The following is an 11,764-nucleotide window of genomic DNA, read 5'->3' on the forward strand; positions in this document are numbered from 1 at the left end:
TACTGCTATGCCTCACTTGTCCTCAAAACCATTACGCCTCAAGCAAGCAGTAGGCAGAAAGGAACATCTCACTGGGTGGACAGCAGCCCCACTAAGTGACTTACACCACTATTCCACAATGGAAGTTGTGCCCTGAGCACATGGAAACCAGTCTTGGTTCACTGGCTGTCAGAGACAATTCTATTTTATGCCTCCCCAAAAGATTACTGGATTTTGATTAAGAAAGGTCACGGGCAGCTTTTCCCTTCCAATATAAAGAGAATGACTCAAGGAAAAAAAAATACTCATCACCTAGCACCAGGACTTTTATCCACACTTGAACAATTAATTTGCCTGAAGAGATGGGAGGCTTAGGGCAGGCCATGTACAGGAATGTTTTCATGCAAATAAATTCTTAAATAATTTATCTACATGATATAATTTTAACCCACCTCCCCCCAAAATATTAAGATTTTTTTTTAAGGTGCTTTAGCAGGCAAACAAAATCTCTTGGCTCAGGTAGCCAAATCTAAGATAATACCCATTTGCCAGATCAGTGTTAAATGCACACTGTATTACTGCCCTAGCGTATCAATGATTTAGATTAATCCTTAATGCTTCAATACATCCCCCTAAATGATTTTCCCAATATTTAATTTTCCTTTGAGGGAAAGTGTGTCAGATATAATTAGCTCTAGCTGCAGAATCCAAATCTTTGCCTGGCACCTTTCTCAATATAACACACCTTCAACCAGTGTGAAAGTGGTATTGCTACACTGAATCTGCTACATGCAACGGCAGTATTTCACACTGAGGATCCAAGAACACATGCATAAGTGAGAGAAAAATATGTTTTCATCAAGAATAGTAATACTGTAGAACCACAGAGCATCCTGGGCTGCATGAAACAAATGACAGGTTCATATGAAATATATTCTTCCAATTGAGTTTAAGGCACTACGTAACTGCTGTCTTCTAACAGAGGATCAGATTCATGGTGGGTATCTCTACATTAATTAGGAATAAGATTGTCACACGGATTTGAATGAAATAAAGTTATGTCTGTGGCTTCTCTAGAATATTGAAGTCAATTTATCTGAGGAAGACAAGTAATGGCTTGCTTTTTTTTCTTTTTTTTTTTTTATGTGGGAATTGAAGCAATTCATTGAGGAGGTATCAGGAGTTAGCATTGACTGAACAAGGTCTCACCTATTAAGGTACAAATTGTGAGAGTCTCGATTACCAACATGGAATTGCAGAAATCCAGCAGTCTGACAGAACATAACACAAATTACTACCATCACACTAAAGCACAGTGTATCTTGTGGCTGTGAGCATGAGGTTCAGATAGAACTTACATAAAAGACTCAGCAAAAACATTTTTCTCAGGTATGAGCTCCCAGACATACTTGCCTTAATGCATTCGGCCGTATGGGAACTACTTAGCAGCACAGCTTGGGATAATCAATGCTCCACATCTTGTGTTGCTAAATGCCACACAAAAAACTAAACTGCAGACCTTTAGCTACCCTAGTCCAAATCCAAGACCGCCAAGCCCCACTTGGCACCTAAGAATGTGAACATCCAAGTTCCTATGGACATGACAATCCTCATGTGCTCTGAACAGTTTACCAACTACATCAACCAGCAAGCTATATCATCTCTTTTCATCTACGAGACCTCACTGGACCAAACCTCATGAAAAACCACAGAAGAGCATACTGGTATTACCTTAACCCCTCAGTCTTGTTCAGCAATTCAGTGTTGAAAACAGTCATTTCATAAACATTAATTACAAGTTCAGATCCCCACCTGTATAAGCATGAATCTCCAAATTAAAGCTTTTATCTACAATAATTAAATTTTGAATGAAACACATGAAGTTTCTCTTGTAGGTGTAGTGAGAGGTAAGGCTGACGGCAGCAGACACCTCAGTCCTTCACCACTATAAAACATCTCCTCGGCCACTCCAGCCCCAAGATGGACATTTCACTCCTAGGTAAAATGGACAGGACCTGTTTACTGGCACACATTTTCTGCACAGCCTTTCAAACACAGAACGTTCTCTTTTTCCATCTTTCACACACAGAAGTGACTATAGAACAAAGACCACAGAGAAGTTTAACAGTCTGGGCCTAGATACCCTGTGTGGCTTTTTCAGAAGTGGTAAGAACTTGTGTTTGAAAACACAACTAGAGAAGTTCACTCTGACTACTTCAATGTAATAAAGGCTGTAACAAAAGAAAGTCAATAGCTAGTGTTTTCAAGATTTTAATTCAATCCAAGTGTTTTCTGTACAACAGAAAGGTTTTATGCAAAAAAAGGGAGTGTTACTTCAGCTGCAAGAAGTTTCTGAACTAGTGCTTCAGGAAGCCAAGAATTTTTTTAAAAAACCAAGCATGTGAGGTATTGTTATAGATGTTATAATCCTGGTTTGGATCAGTCTCCACCACATACAGCTCTCCTGCATGCACATCCTCAAAGTCAGCACTGAAGTTGTCAGGATTAAACCGAACCCACACAGTATACCTGTAGTCAACTGTACGCATGGAATAGCCCATGATTCTGATGTCTTTCAGCTTTGGCTTGTCAGAGTTCCACTGAGGAGTGTCTGCAGGCCGGGGATACTGGCTGAAAGCAACAGTTTCTTCATTAAAACACCTGAAAGTGTCATCACACCCATCCTTCTCTTTCTTCACCTTCTCTTCAAAAGCATTAAAATACCGGACAATGCTTGACCCCTCAGTGCACAGTGCAACATGAAATGAAGTCTCAGGGCACACAGGAGGAACTTGCAGGCCAGCCAGTTCAGCAAGTGTTGAAAACAGGGACACAAGCTCAACAACTTTTTTGCTTTGCCCTAGAGGAAACAGAAAAATAAAAGTTATGAAAAATGATGGTTTGACAGACACAAGCAGAACATTCTAGAAATTCTGATTATTCTAATTCTGATAATTAAGTTGGTGTTTTATTGGAAGTACTTTGTATTAGATTTGTGGGGTAACAAAAGAAGGCAATTAAAAAGTGGCAGTTAGCTCTGGAGATGCTAGTCTAGGCATTTATGATATATTTTTAACAGAACAGAGACAATTTTTGCACTTGTTTCTCAAATGTGCAGCCTTCAAGACAATAATATTCTTTACTTAGAAAAAATTCTTCAGCAGGACATCGCAAATTCCAGTGGCACAAAGTTTAACACAAAGAATGCCTCCATCAAAAGTTTCCAATGCCACCATCTTAAGTACAGATGCTACACAGAGAACATTTACTAATTGCCGTTGGAAAGACAGCAGCCACCACTACAAAAGGTAGGTCAAGTATCCTTTTAGGCATCTACTCTACACAAAAATAAATTGCTTGCTGTGTTAATGCAGACATCTAGCTGTTTCCACTAAAGCAGATCTAACAAAAGCAAAAGTCTGTGTCCAAGGATGCCTGTACTGACAGTGACTCTATCTGCCTGTAGACAAAGCATCATTTCCTCACAACCTCTCCTTTACACATACCCACTGCAAACAAAACATAAATGCTGGAAATATTACCTTGTGGCATGAAGCCTAAAATTTGGCTAAAAGGGTCAAGGTAGGGGAACACTCCCTCTCCTTGACTAACAGGGGATGTTGTCATTCCTGGTACGTAAAACATCAGCGGCACACGGGTAGCAACATCAAAATTGCTGTATTTTGCCCATTCACCATGCTCTCCCAGGGACCATCCTAGGTGGCAAAGAATATAATTATAGATATTGGGTTGTAATCTACTAGTCATTTTTCACTCTAAATTGACTCTGGCTGTTAAGGCCACTAATCTGCTCTCAAGGTGATATTCAAAGGCAAATAACAATCTGTATTTAAACATAACAAGGTTTTTCTCTAATGTGAAAACTAATTCAACAGCCATCTAAATCTTACAACTTGATACTTTTTATTAATGAAATAATTACACCTTTCCTTATTTCCCCAACTCTAAATTAAAATGAGGAAATTGGCATTAAAACAACAGAAAAGAGGAGCTGGGCTGTGTCACAGTGCCTGCAAGAATCTCCAGATCAATTCCACAAGGCACTCAAATGTAAGTTTTGGGCAGCTGCCAGCCTCAAATACTCCTGTTAACACTGTACCTGAACATCCCTCAGATCCAAGGCTGCTATCTATGCCAGACTGCCATATCATGATGCTAACCCTAAAGAAGCAACAGAGATCAAATCTCTTTCAACTCTCCTCTTCCTCTTGTAAGAAACGCCAATGTGACTTCCTTCCAGATTTATTGCCAACTTAACTTTGGGGAAGACAAAGGAGCTCTATGACAGCTGTTAACACATTATATTTTTGATCACTTTGCTAGCCAAGGTACTGGAAACACCAACTGCTTACAGCTATCCACAGCAAGGAAGAGGAATTCAGCTTACAACAGAAAGTCCAAGTGACAAGTCAGGAGGATCTAGAGTCACTTTAGTACCTGCTGTTCTACAACTCAAAGGCTTGTTTATACACACAGGATCAGAGAAATCAACCCAAATTAACTAAGTATGTGACTTTTAATTGATTTAGTTAAGCCATATCCTAACAGTTTAAAGTCAGTTAAGCCATCCCCCAATTAGAGGTGTGTGGGGGGGGGGAGGTATTTTAATTAATACTAGAGTAGTGAAACAAACATGAAATGCTTGAGGTTCCTGTCCCATGATTCAGATTATTATTTTTTTTACCAACAAGATCTAAAGTGTACAATACCTCAATTATGAGGAGGGAGCCATATTGCTAGCAGTTTAGATGCTCTGCAAGCAGCAACAAGTGCAAGAACACACACACCTCAGCAGTTAATGAGAAAGCCTGTCACCCACCATACCAGATGGCTCTCTACAAATTGTATAGGGGGAGAAGTTGGTGCTATGCTTTCACAGCACTGCTCCCAGCACAAGTAACTGCTCGGGCAGGAGGTGGGAATACAGAAAAGTCAACCCAGCATCCTGGCAGGCAGTCTCATCACTCACTAGCTCAACCTGATTACAGAGAGTGTGCCTGCAGAAGGACAGAACTGTCCAGTCACCGAAGCCTGTGTCAGTCCATGTAATTAGAGACAGACTAGCCAGATACACATGGTATGACAGTTCTGCTGTGTATTATATAAACACACTCTTGATTAATATGCCAGCACTGATTTGCACAATTAAGTTACTAACAGTGAGCTGCAGAGATTTAAATGCTTACCATGATCAGCAGTGAAAACCACTATTGTGCTATTTGAGAGCCCTACATCATCCAAAGCACTCAAGAGCTGGCCAACTTGCGTATCCAGGTAAGAAACTGCTGCATAATAGCTCTGACGAATCTGCCGCTGCAAGTTCAGAAAACAGGGGAGAGGGAAAACAAAAGTTGGCTCTTCCTGAGACACACACATAGAAGAACCAGTGGGTGGCTCTGTAAGTAAAGGAACTGAAGGATTTTACTGGTAAAGCTTTGGTGTTTTATGCATTTGTAGCCTGGCTAATGTCAGTTAGAAAATTCTATCTACCTCCCAGAAGCTCTTTTAAGCAAGATGTTCTACACCAATTAGTTCTGCTTCTCTCAGAGTCCAGCCAGTGCTCCTTATTTTGGAATAAGCACTGGAAAAAATCTTGCAAAAGAAGATAAACTGAGCAGTGGCTGAAACAGCTGGAGAGATTCAGATAATTAAAACAAACCCAACATTGGAGCTGCTACATACACTCCCTTAGGAGCACATTCTACTATCAGTAGCTGATGGCTGATCTCTTCCTCCCTGCCCCCACCAGCTTGACAGCAGTTACAGTGAAGGTTTGGCTACAAAGCCAGGGGTGACAGATAGGCAGGGAATTCCTATTTGCAACTATCAGTTGCTGAATACCTGGAATCTAAGAGCAGTTGACTGCTTCTTTGCATTTGAACAAATTAAGGCAGTTTAACTTCAGTGCACTATATTGGCAGCTTACCTGGAAGTCATATGGAAGTGGTCCATAAGGGAAACTAACATTTAAGGCTTTCACATCATCCCTCTGTCTGATATCCATCCAGGGGTTGTACGCCACAGGAGGTAGTTTCTCAGGCACCCAGGGATCTGGGGCTAACGTGATGTTTTCCAAGGGGTACAACTTGAGAAATTCCTTTACAATACAAACAGACATAAAGACTGCCGCCACTTCTAAAGTCTACTGTAAACTTTGTGCTGTAAAGCAGCAACCATTTTCCACTGCATGGCCTTGAATATTCGTATTTTACAAGCCTTCAGTCCCTCACAGAGTGTAAAAGGTAGTGATATTATGTCAGTCAGTCCCAAGCAATTCCTGAAAAATACTAAGTACCTAAACCCAACCTTTCCTATCTCAAAGCAACACTAAAATAAAAGGTCTAACATAACTTCACCTGAAATGAGTTCTGCCACCAACTCCAACAGGGAGTGCGGTACAAGACCTTGTAAGGCCTCATTATGTCATACTCCATCAAGCTGAACACTATCTCCATGCAATAGCAGTCACTATTATGGTGGTAGAAGCCTGGCTTTTGGCTGTGGTCACAACTCATTCTCATTAAACATTCTGAAATGCACCACAGGCAATTACTAAAGTGACACTAAATCAAGGCTGGTTTTCAGTTTGCTTTCCAGAAACAATAGCAATAAAGCATTTGTGGAAACAGCTTAGACAAACATTGCTTTTGCTTTTCAAAGTTCCCTTCCCTGCAGGCTTCAGTTTCCTCACCTGTGGGTACCTCAGTGGGATGTGTGGTTTGTGGTAACCGACAGCCAGGAAGAATTTTTGCTTGCTGGTTTTCATAACATTCATTAAGCGTATGGCCTCCTCAGTGCTCTGCATATCAGGCAGAGTACCACTGGGCATTTCTGTCACATCCACTGGGCACACCAAATTAGCATAAAGTCTTCCATCTTTTCCCCTACAAGTCTTTGAAAACAGAAATTAAGTAATTCATTAACTTCTGTAAAAGCAAAGAAGAAATACTCTATTCTGTAACTTTCAAACCAATTTGTTTCTCAATACTTCTACCAACCAAAGTCTGCAGATTGGATACAAACAAAAAGGTATTTCACCATTTCTATGAATACTAAAGCTGCCAAGTATATGGATAACTGAGCAGATAGCTTCCGGAGTTGAAGAATGCAACTTCCATGCCTGTGGAAAAGCAGAATCCTCTCAGAAGTTGTGCAGAAGATTAAACGTAGACATAAAACACAGAGTTCCTATGGTGAATAAAACCTCTGACCTATTGACAAAAAGACAGAATTTGGTTTTTCTACATACATGCGTTTTCGCTTCTTCTGATCCCAAGAGCTCAAAGAAAGCTGCCTTGAGTTACTGACTTTGTTTCTGAGCAAATGCCAGCAGTAGCTGATGTATGATCAGTGAAGGAAGGTAAATAAGACTAAACGGTTGCCAGGAAAAGGTGGCCTCAGCAGGGTGCTTGGAAGAATTGCTAATAAACATAAAGTATGCCACGGATGCAAGTACATGGATGCAAGTTGTCATTAAAATCCATCTTTTTCAGCAGTACATCCAAGAACAAAGCATAACCAAGGCTGTCTGTAGCCTCATGGCTGGAGCAACGAGTTTTGCAGTATATAGACTCCAGCACATGATGCCATTGCAATGTTTGCATAAACAAAACTGATTATTTTGGGCCACACTTTAGAGTAACAAACATTGTAGAAAACTAAGTCAGACTATAAAGTTTTAGATTATTTAAGGATTATTTTAATTATGACTTCCCCCTGCTCAGCCCTGAGCTCTTTATTGAATTAAGTTCACCAAGCTCTAAACAGAGCAAAACTAGCGTGGAAATCGACAACTGCACTTTTCAAATAAAGGAATTCAAGACCTAGACACAGATTAAGATCACTCTTTCTTGCAGACATTTTTACATCTCAGTAACTTCTGTTTCCAAATACTGATTTAGGATGGACACATGAATTAAGATGACACACAGCTGAAGAGACAGGCCTTATTTTGGAAGACTGAGAAACAAAGCATCAAACTTGCTAGCTGTTTCCCCACACTAGGTTGCTGTTCCAAAACCCAGAGTATAGCTTGTGCTTGACACAAAGAACTTAGTTACATCCTAAAAACCAATTTGTTGAGGTCCCAGAAATCACTCTACCTTATCATTTTCGTACTTTTCAGTTGAAGGATGAAATGGTGGAACAGACCAACTGTGTGGATAATCATCACTGTAATTGGATGAAACCCCTGAGAAGAGTAAACACATTAGAAACGTTCTAACAGTTTACTGAAACAGGAAGAGCTCAAACACAAATATAACTTGGTTTCGTTTTTTTTTTTAAATATGCTAAATGGAGAAACATTTCAAATGACCTTTGATAACTGAGAAAAAGAAAGCCAATAAATAAAAGTCAAAAACTTTCAGACAAACATCTTTCCCCTGAAATTATCCCTCATCAGTAAAATGTGTCTGAAGCCTCTTGAGGAACCTTACTTCAGGGAAGAGCAACAAAAATACACCAAAAAATCACCAGAGTGAATAACAGGCTTCATGTACATCCTTAATTAGTTTTAGTATCAACTGAAAATTCATATCACCACACAAGTTTAGTTTAGAAGTACTACCAAAAAGAGGGTCACTATTACAGTATTTTTCAATCCAGTAGTGTTACTGCTTTTTGACTAGTGAACTGATTTCCTATTTAATTGGAAGTATTAGTCATATGGTCTATATCTCCTCATCCAGACAGCCAGCCTACTATGAAATATGAATATGCAGAACTAACAAGATGAGACTGTTCATTAATTTCAGCTTCAGTGGATACCTAACTTCCAAACATATTTTAGAGTGTTAGATACTTATTCCCACAATACCTAGATAAGATGTGAAGATAGTAATTAGATAAAAGTCATCCAGTGTATTTACCTCTAATTCCTTACGATTTAAAATGAAGATCTGAGGACAACCTACACCCATTGTACAATCTGGTTCATGATTATAATTTAGGTTGTCAATATAGACAAGAATCACAGAGTTGAAACTTATATGTAAAGTCTGTTTGTGAGTATATACATGTTAGGTATGTCTATGTTAAGCAGATGACAAGTCAAACCATACCAGGATGAAAAACTTTCCCCACAGACAGGGTCACATAGCCGTTTTCCTTGAAATACTGTGGCATCGTGGAATAGTTTCCTGCATGCACTCTCCAGTAGGAGTAGAAATCATACAGTCGGGTACTGTCAGGTCTGCGTCCAGTAAGAAACGACACTCTACTGGGAGCACACACGGCTTGCTGAGAAGAGAGCCAGAGAAAGAGAAAATCAATTTAGGTCAAACAAGCAGAACACATGCACAAACTTCCTTAGGCATAGCTGGGCAAAACATCCAAAGGCTCAGGAACTGCAGTGAAAGTGCTTCATATCACTTCAAGGTGGAATAAACAGCATCCTTGTTCAGTATATCAATTTCTAATTGCAAGCTTTTAGCAAGATACACATTCACCCATCTATAATTTTTCCTCAAATAACCAATTCCTAAGCACTAAAACCTTCGGTTACGCAGCTAGTAGCACAAAAAAAGGAAAAGTCAGGTTGTAAAGACAGTGCTTTTAAAATCTAGTAGCTCACACACAGGATTAAGCAGAAGTGGCAGATGGACTGTACTGATAAAGCCCAAAGTCTAGTTGATCTGCGCAGCCCTAAGAATACTGAGAAGGATAAACATACAGAAGGTCCAGATTATGGTTCAAAGGCCTCACCAATTCAATTTTAGATTAGCAAGCGCCAAGAGTTACTGCTTTAAAGGCCCTAATTCCTAGCAGGAATTAGACTCAAACTTCTAATTTTTCAGCAGACAGATAGCTGGGAATGTAGGCTTCCTACATAAAGTATTTAAGTAAAGAGCAACCAGTGAGACTTCAAGTCCTGTGTCTTTAGGAGTGATGCTTACCACATAAGCTGCCCCTCCATTAAAGTCTATAGATTTCCTCAAAAGACCAGATTGAAAAGCAAAAAATAATCTTTTATGAACAGGGGGAAAAAAAAAAATTACTAAACCAGCATTTTTAAGCAACACTTTGCTGCTAACATGAAAATGGTTGAGTGACATTATACTCCTCCAAGGGCTACACACATATCATCAAATGCCTGTTTTCATTTTTCTCACCTTAGCAAAGATGGGTTCATACAGTATAGCTCAGCCCAACTATTTCTTTTCTAGTGGAGATACTTAAGGTTAATAAATACTTGCTTCTTCCAGTGGTCTGCCTAACACCTCCTGTGATAAAACAAGCAACTACTTTGCATAGAGGGGACACTATTTATTTAGCTTACCTGTGCATACGCATTGCTGAACACAATACTGTGAGAAGCAAGCTGATCAATGTTTGGAGATTTCACCAGCTTATCTCCATAACAGCCTAAAACAGGACGCAGATCATCCACAACTATAAACAGGACATTCATGCCATCTATGAGGAAACAGAATTAGGGATGTATTAACTTATGCTCCAGGAAGGAAAGGTGACTTGTGCTGACTTCTTTATCAGTTTTTATCCCTAAGGCATACTTCCAATAAGTAAATAAATACATGTCACAACAACATCTATTATTTTTGTAAAGAAATGTAAATACTGGGATCAGTTCCTTCCACATTCAGGAATTCTAATTGGGTCTAAGCAGAACTAAAGCGTTTTTCACTTCCCTATTTCATTGCTTTCATCTGTGGTCTGCTCTTCAGACGCCTTCAGAGAAGTGGTATGAAGTAGAGGTATTTTATAGCTCTACCTGCTCCTGAATTCTATAGCCTGCAAGCTTTAGGAGGGGCTTTAAGCAACAGGTTAAACTCAGCCCCTGTTCCGCCATGTAATCCTGCTCCAAACAGATAAATAGAAAACATTCTTTTCTAACAAATAATTACGTATTTGTTTTCAAAACCGCCCTCCTAAGGCGGCCAGCTTAATTATGATTCAAACAGGGGACAGGACCACCGAGCAAGCGGCAGAGACAGCAGCTGTAGCAGCACCCTCCTGAGGGCAAGCACGAAGCTCCCGGGACCGCGTCCCGCTGCCCGCACACCCGGGGCAGCTCCGGGTGCGGACTGGTCCCCGTGCGGACTGGTCCCCCTGCGCCCCAGCCCTTCCCTCTCCCGACAACGAACCCCTTCCGGGCCCCGCCGCACCTTCAGGACCTGGCGCCGCCCCACGGGTGCGGAGCCAACGGGTCGTCGTCGTCGCCGCCGCCTTCGGGGTGAAAGCGAAGGCACCGCGGGACAGCACCAGCAGACAGAGGCAAAAGCCAACCCAAAGCCAAGCGCCAGGTGCCATCTCCCGGAAAAACCGCGAGGCGGTCACACCAGCTCCAAGCCTACCGGGGGCGGGACGGGACCGGCTCCGCCCCGCCTAAGCCTCCGGTACCGCCCCGTTGCCAGGCCTTAACCCTGCAGCGCCGGGAGAAGACAATTCCTCCCACTGACTCATGGCAGCGGTGCGGCCCCCCGCACAGGCTCCGGCGGTGGGCTAAGAAGGCAGCGGAGGCAGAACAGCGCAGCGCAGGGCGCGGGTGCTCCCGTAGCGCTTTCGGCCCTGTCTGTGCCTCCGAGGGGCTGTGGGCACTTCCCACAACAGCTGCCGCGGAAAGGGATACCTACGAGCATCATGACAATTCTCAGGCAAACAGTGTTGAGGTATGAGGAAATAAAGGTTTAGTGATCAGAGTTGTACTTTACTTTAATCCTGTTTTTTAATCAGTTCGACAACCAGTTAACGCTTACTTTTGTTCTTTAAACAAACACTATTTCCAGAGCTGCCTTGAGATGTA

At 41.3% G+C, this 11,764-nt stretch overlaps 1 protein-coding gene across 1 annotated transcript; it reads right to left on the reverse strand.

Annotated features, from left to right (window-relative positions):
- Positions 1–2,234: 2,234 nt before the first annotated feature.
- Positions 2,235–11,271, reverse strand: IDS (iduronate 2-sulfatase). Its single transcript, XM_061356782.1, has 9 exons — positions 11,127–11,271; positions 10,280–10,416; positions 9,063–9,240; positions 8,103–8,191; positions 6,692–6,892; positions 5,927–6,097; positions 5,187–5,313; positions 3,522–3,695; positions 2,235–2,839 (listed from the first exon to the last, which is right to left on the reverse strand). The coding sequence occupies exons 1-9, from the start codon at positions 11,269–11,271 to the stop codon at positions 2,337–2,339; spliced, it is 1,725 nt and encodes a 574-aa protein (XP_061212766.1). The 3' UTR covers positions 2,235–2,336.
- Positions 11,272–11,764: the final 493 nt, after the last annotated feature.

Source organism: Neopsephotus bourkii, unplaced genomic scaffold, assembly GCF_033783945.1.
Source record: "Neopsephotus bourkii isolate Nb327-2 ecotype Australia unplaced genomic scaffold, CSIRO-AGI_Nbou_v1 NB_867, whole genome shotgun sequence".
NCBI classification, from domain to species: Eukaryota; Metazoa; Chordata; class Aves; order Psittaciformes; family Psittacidae; genus Neopsephotus; species Neopsephotus bourkii.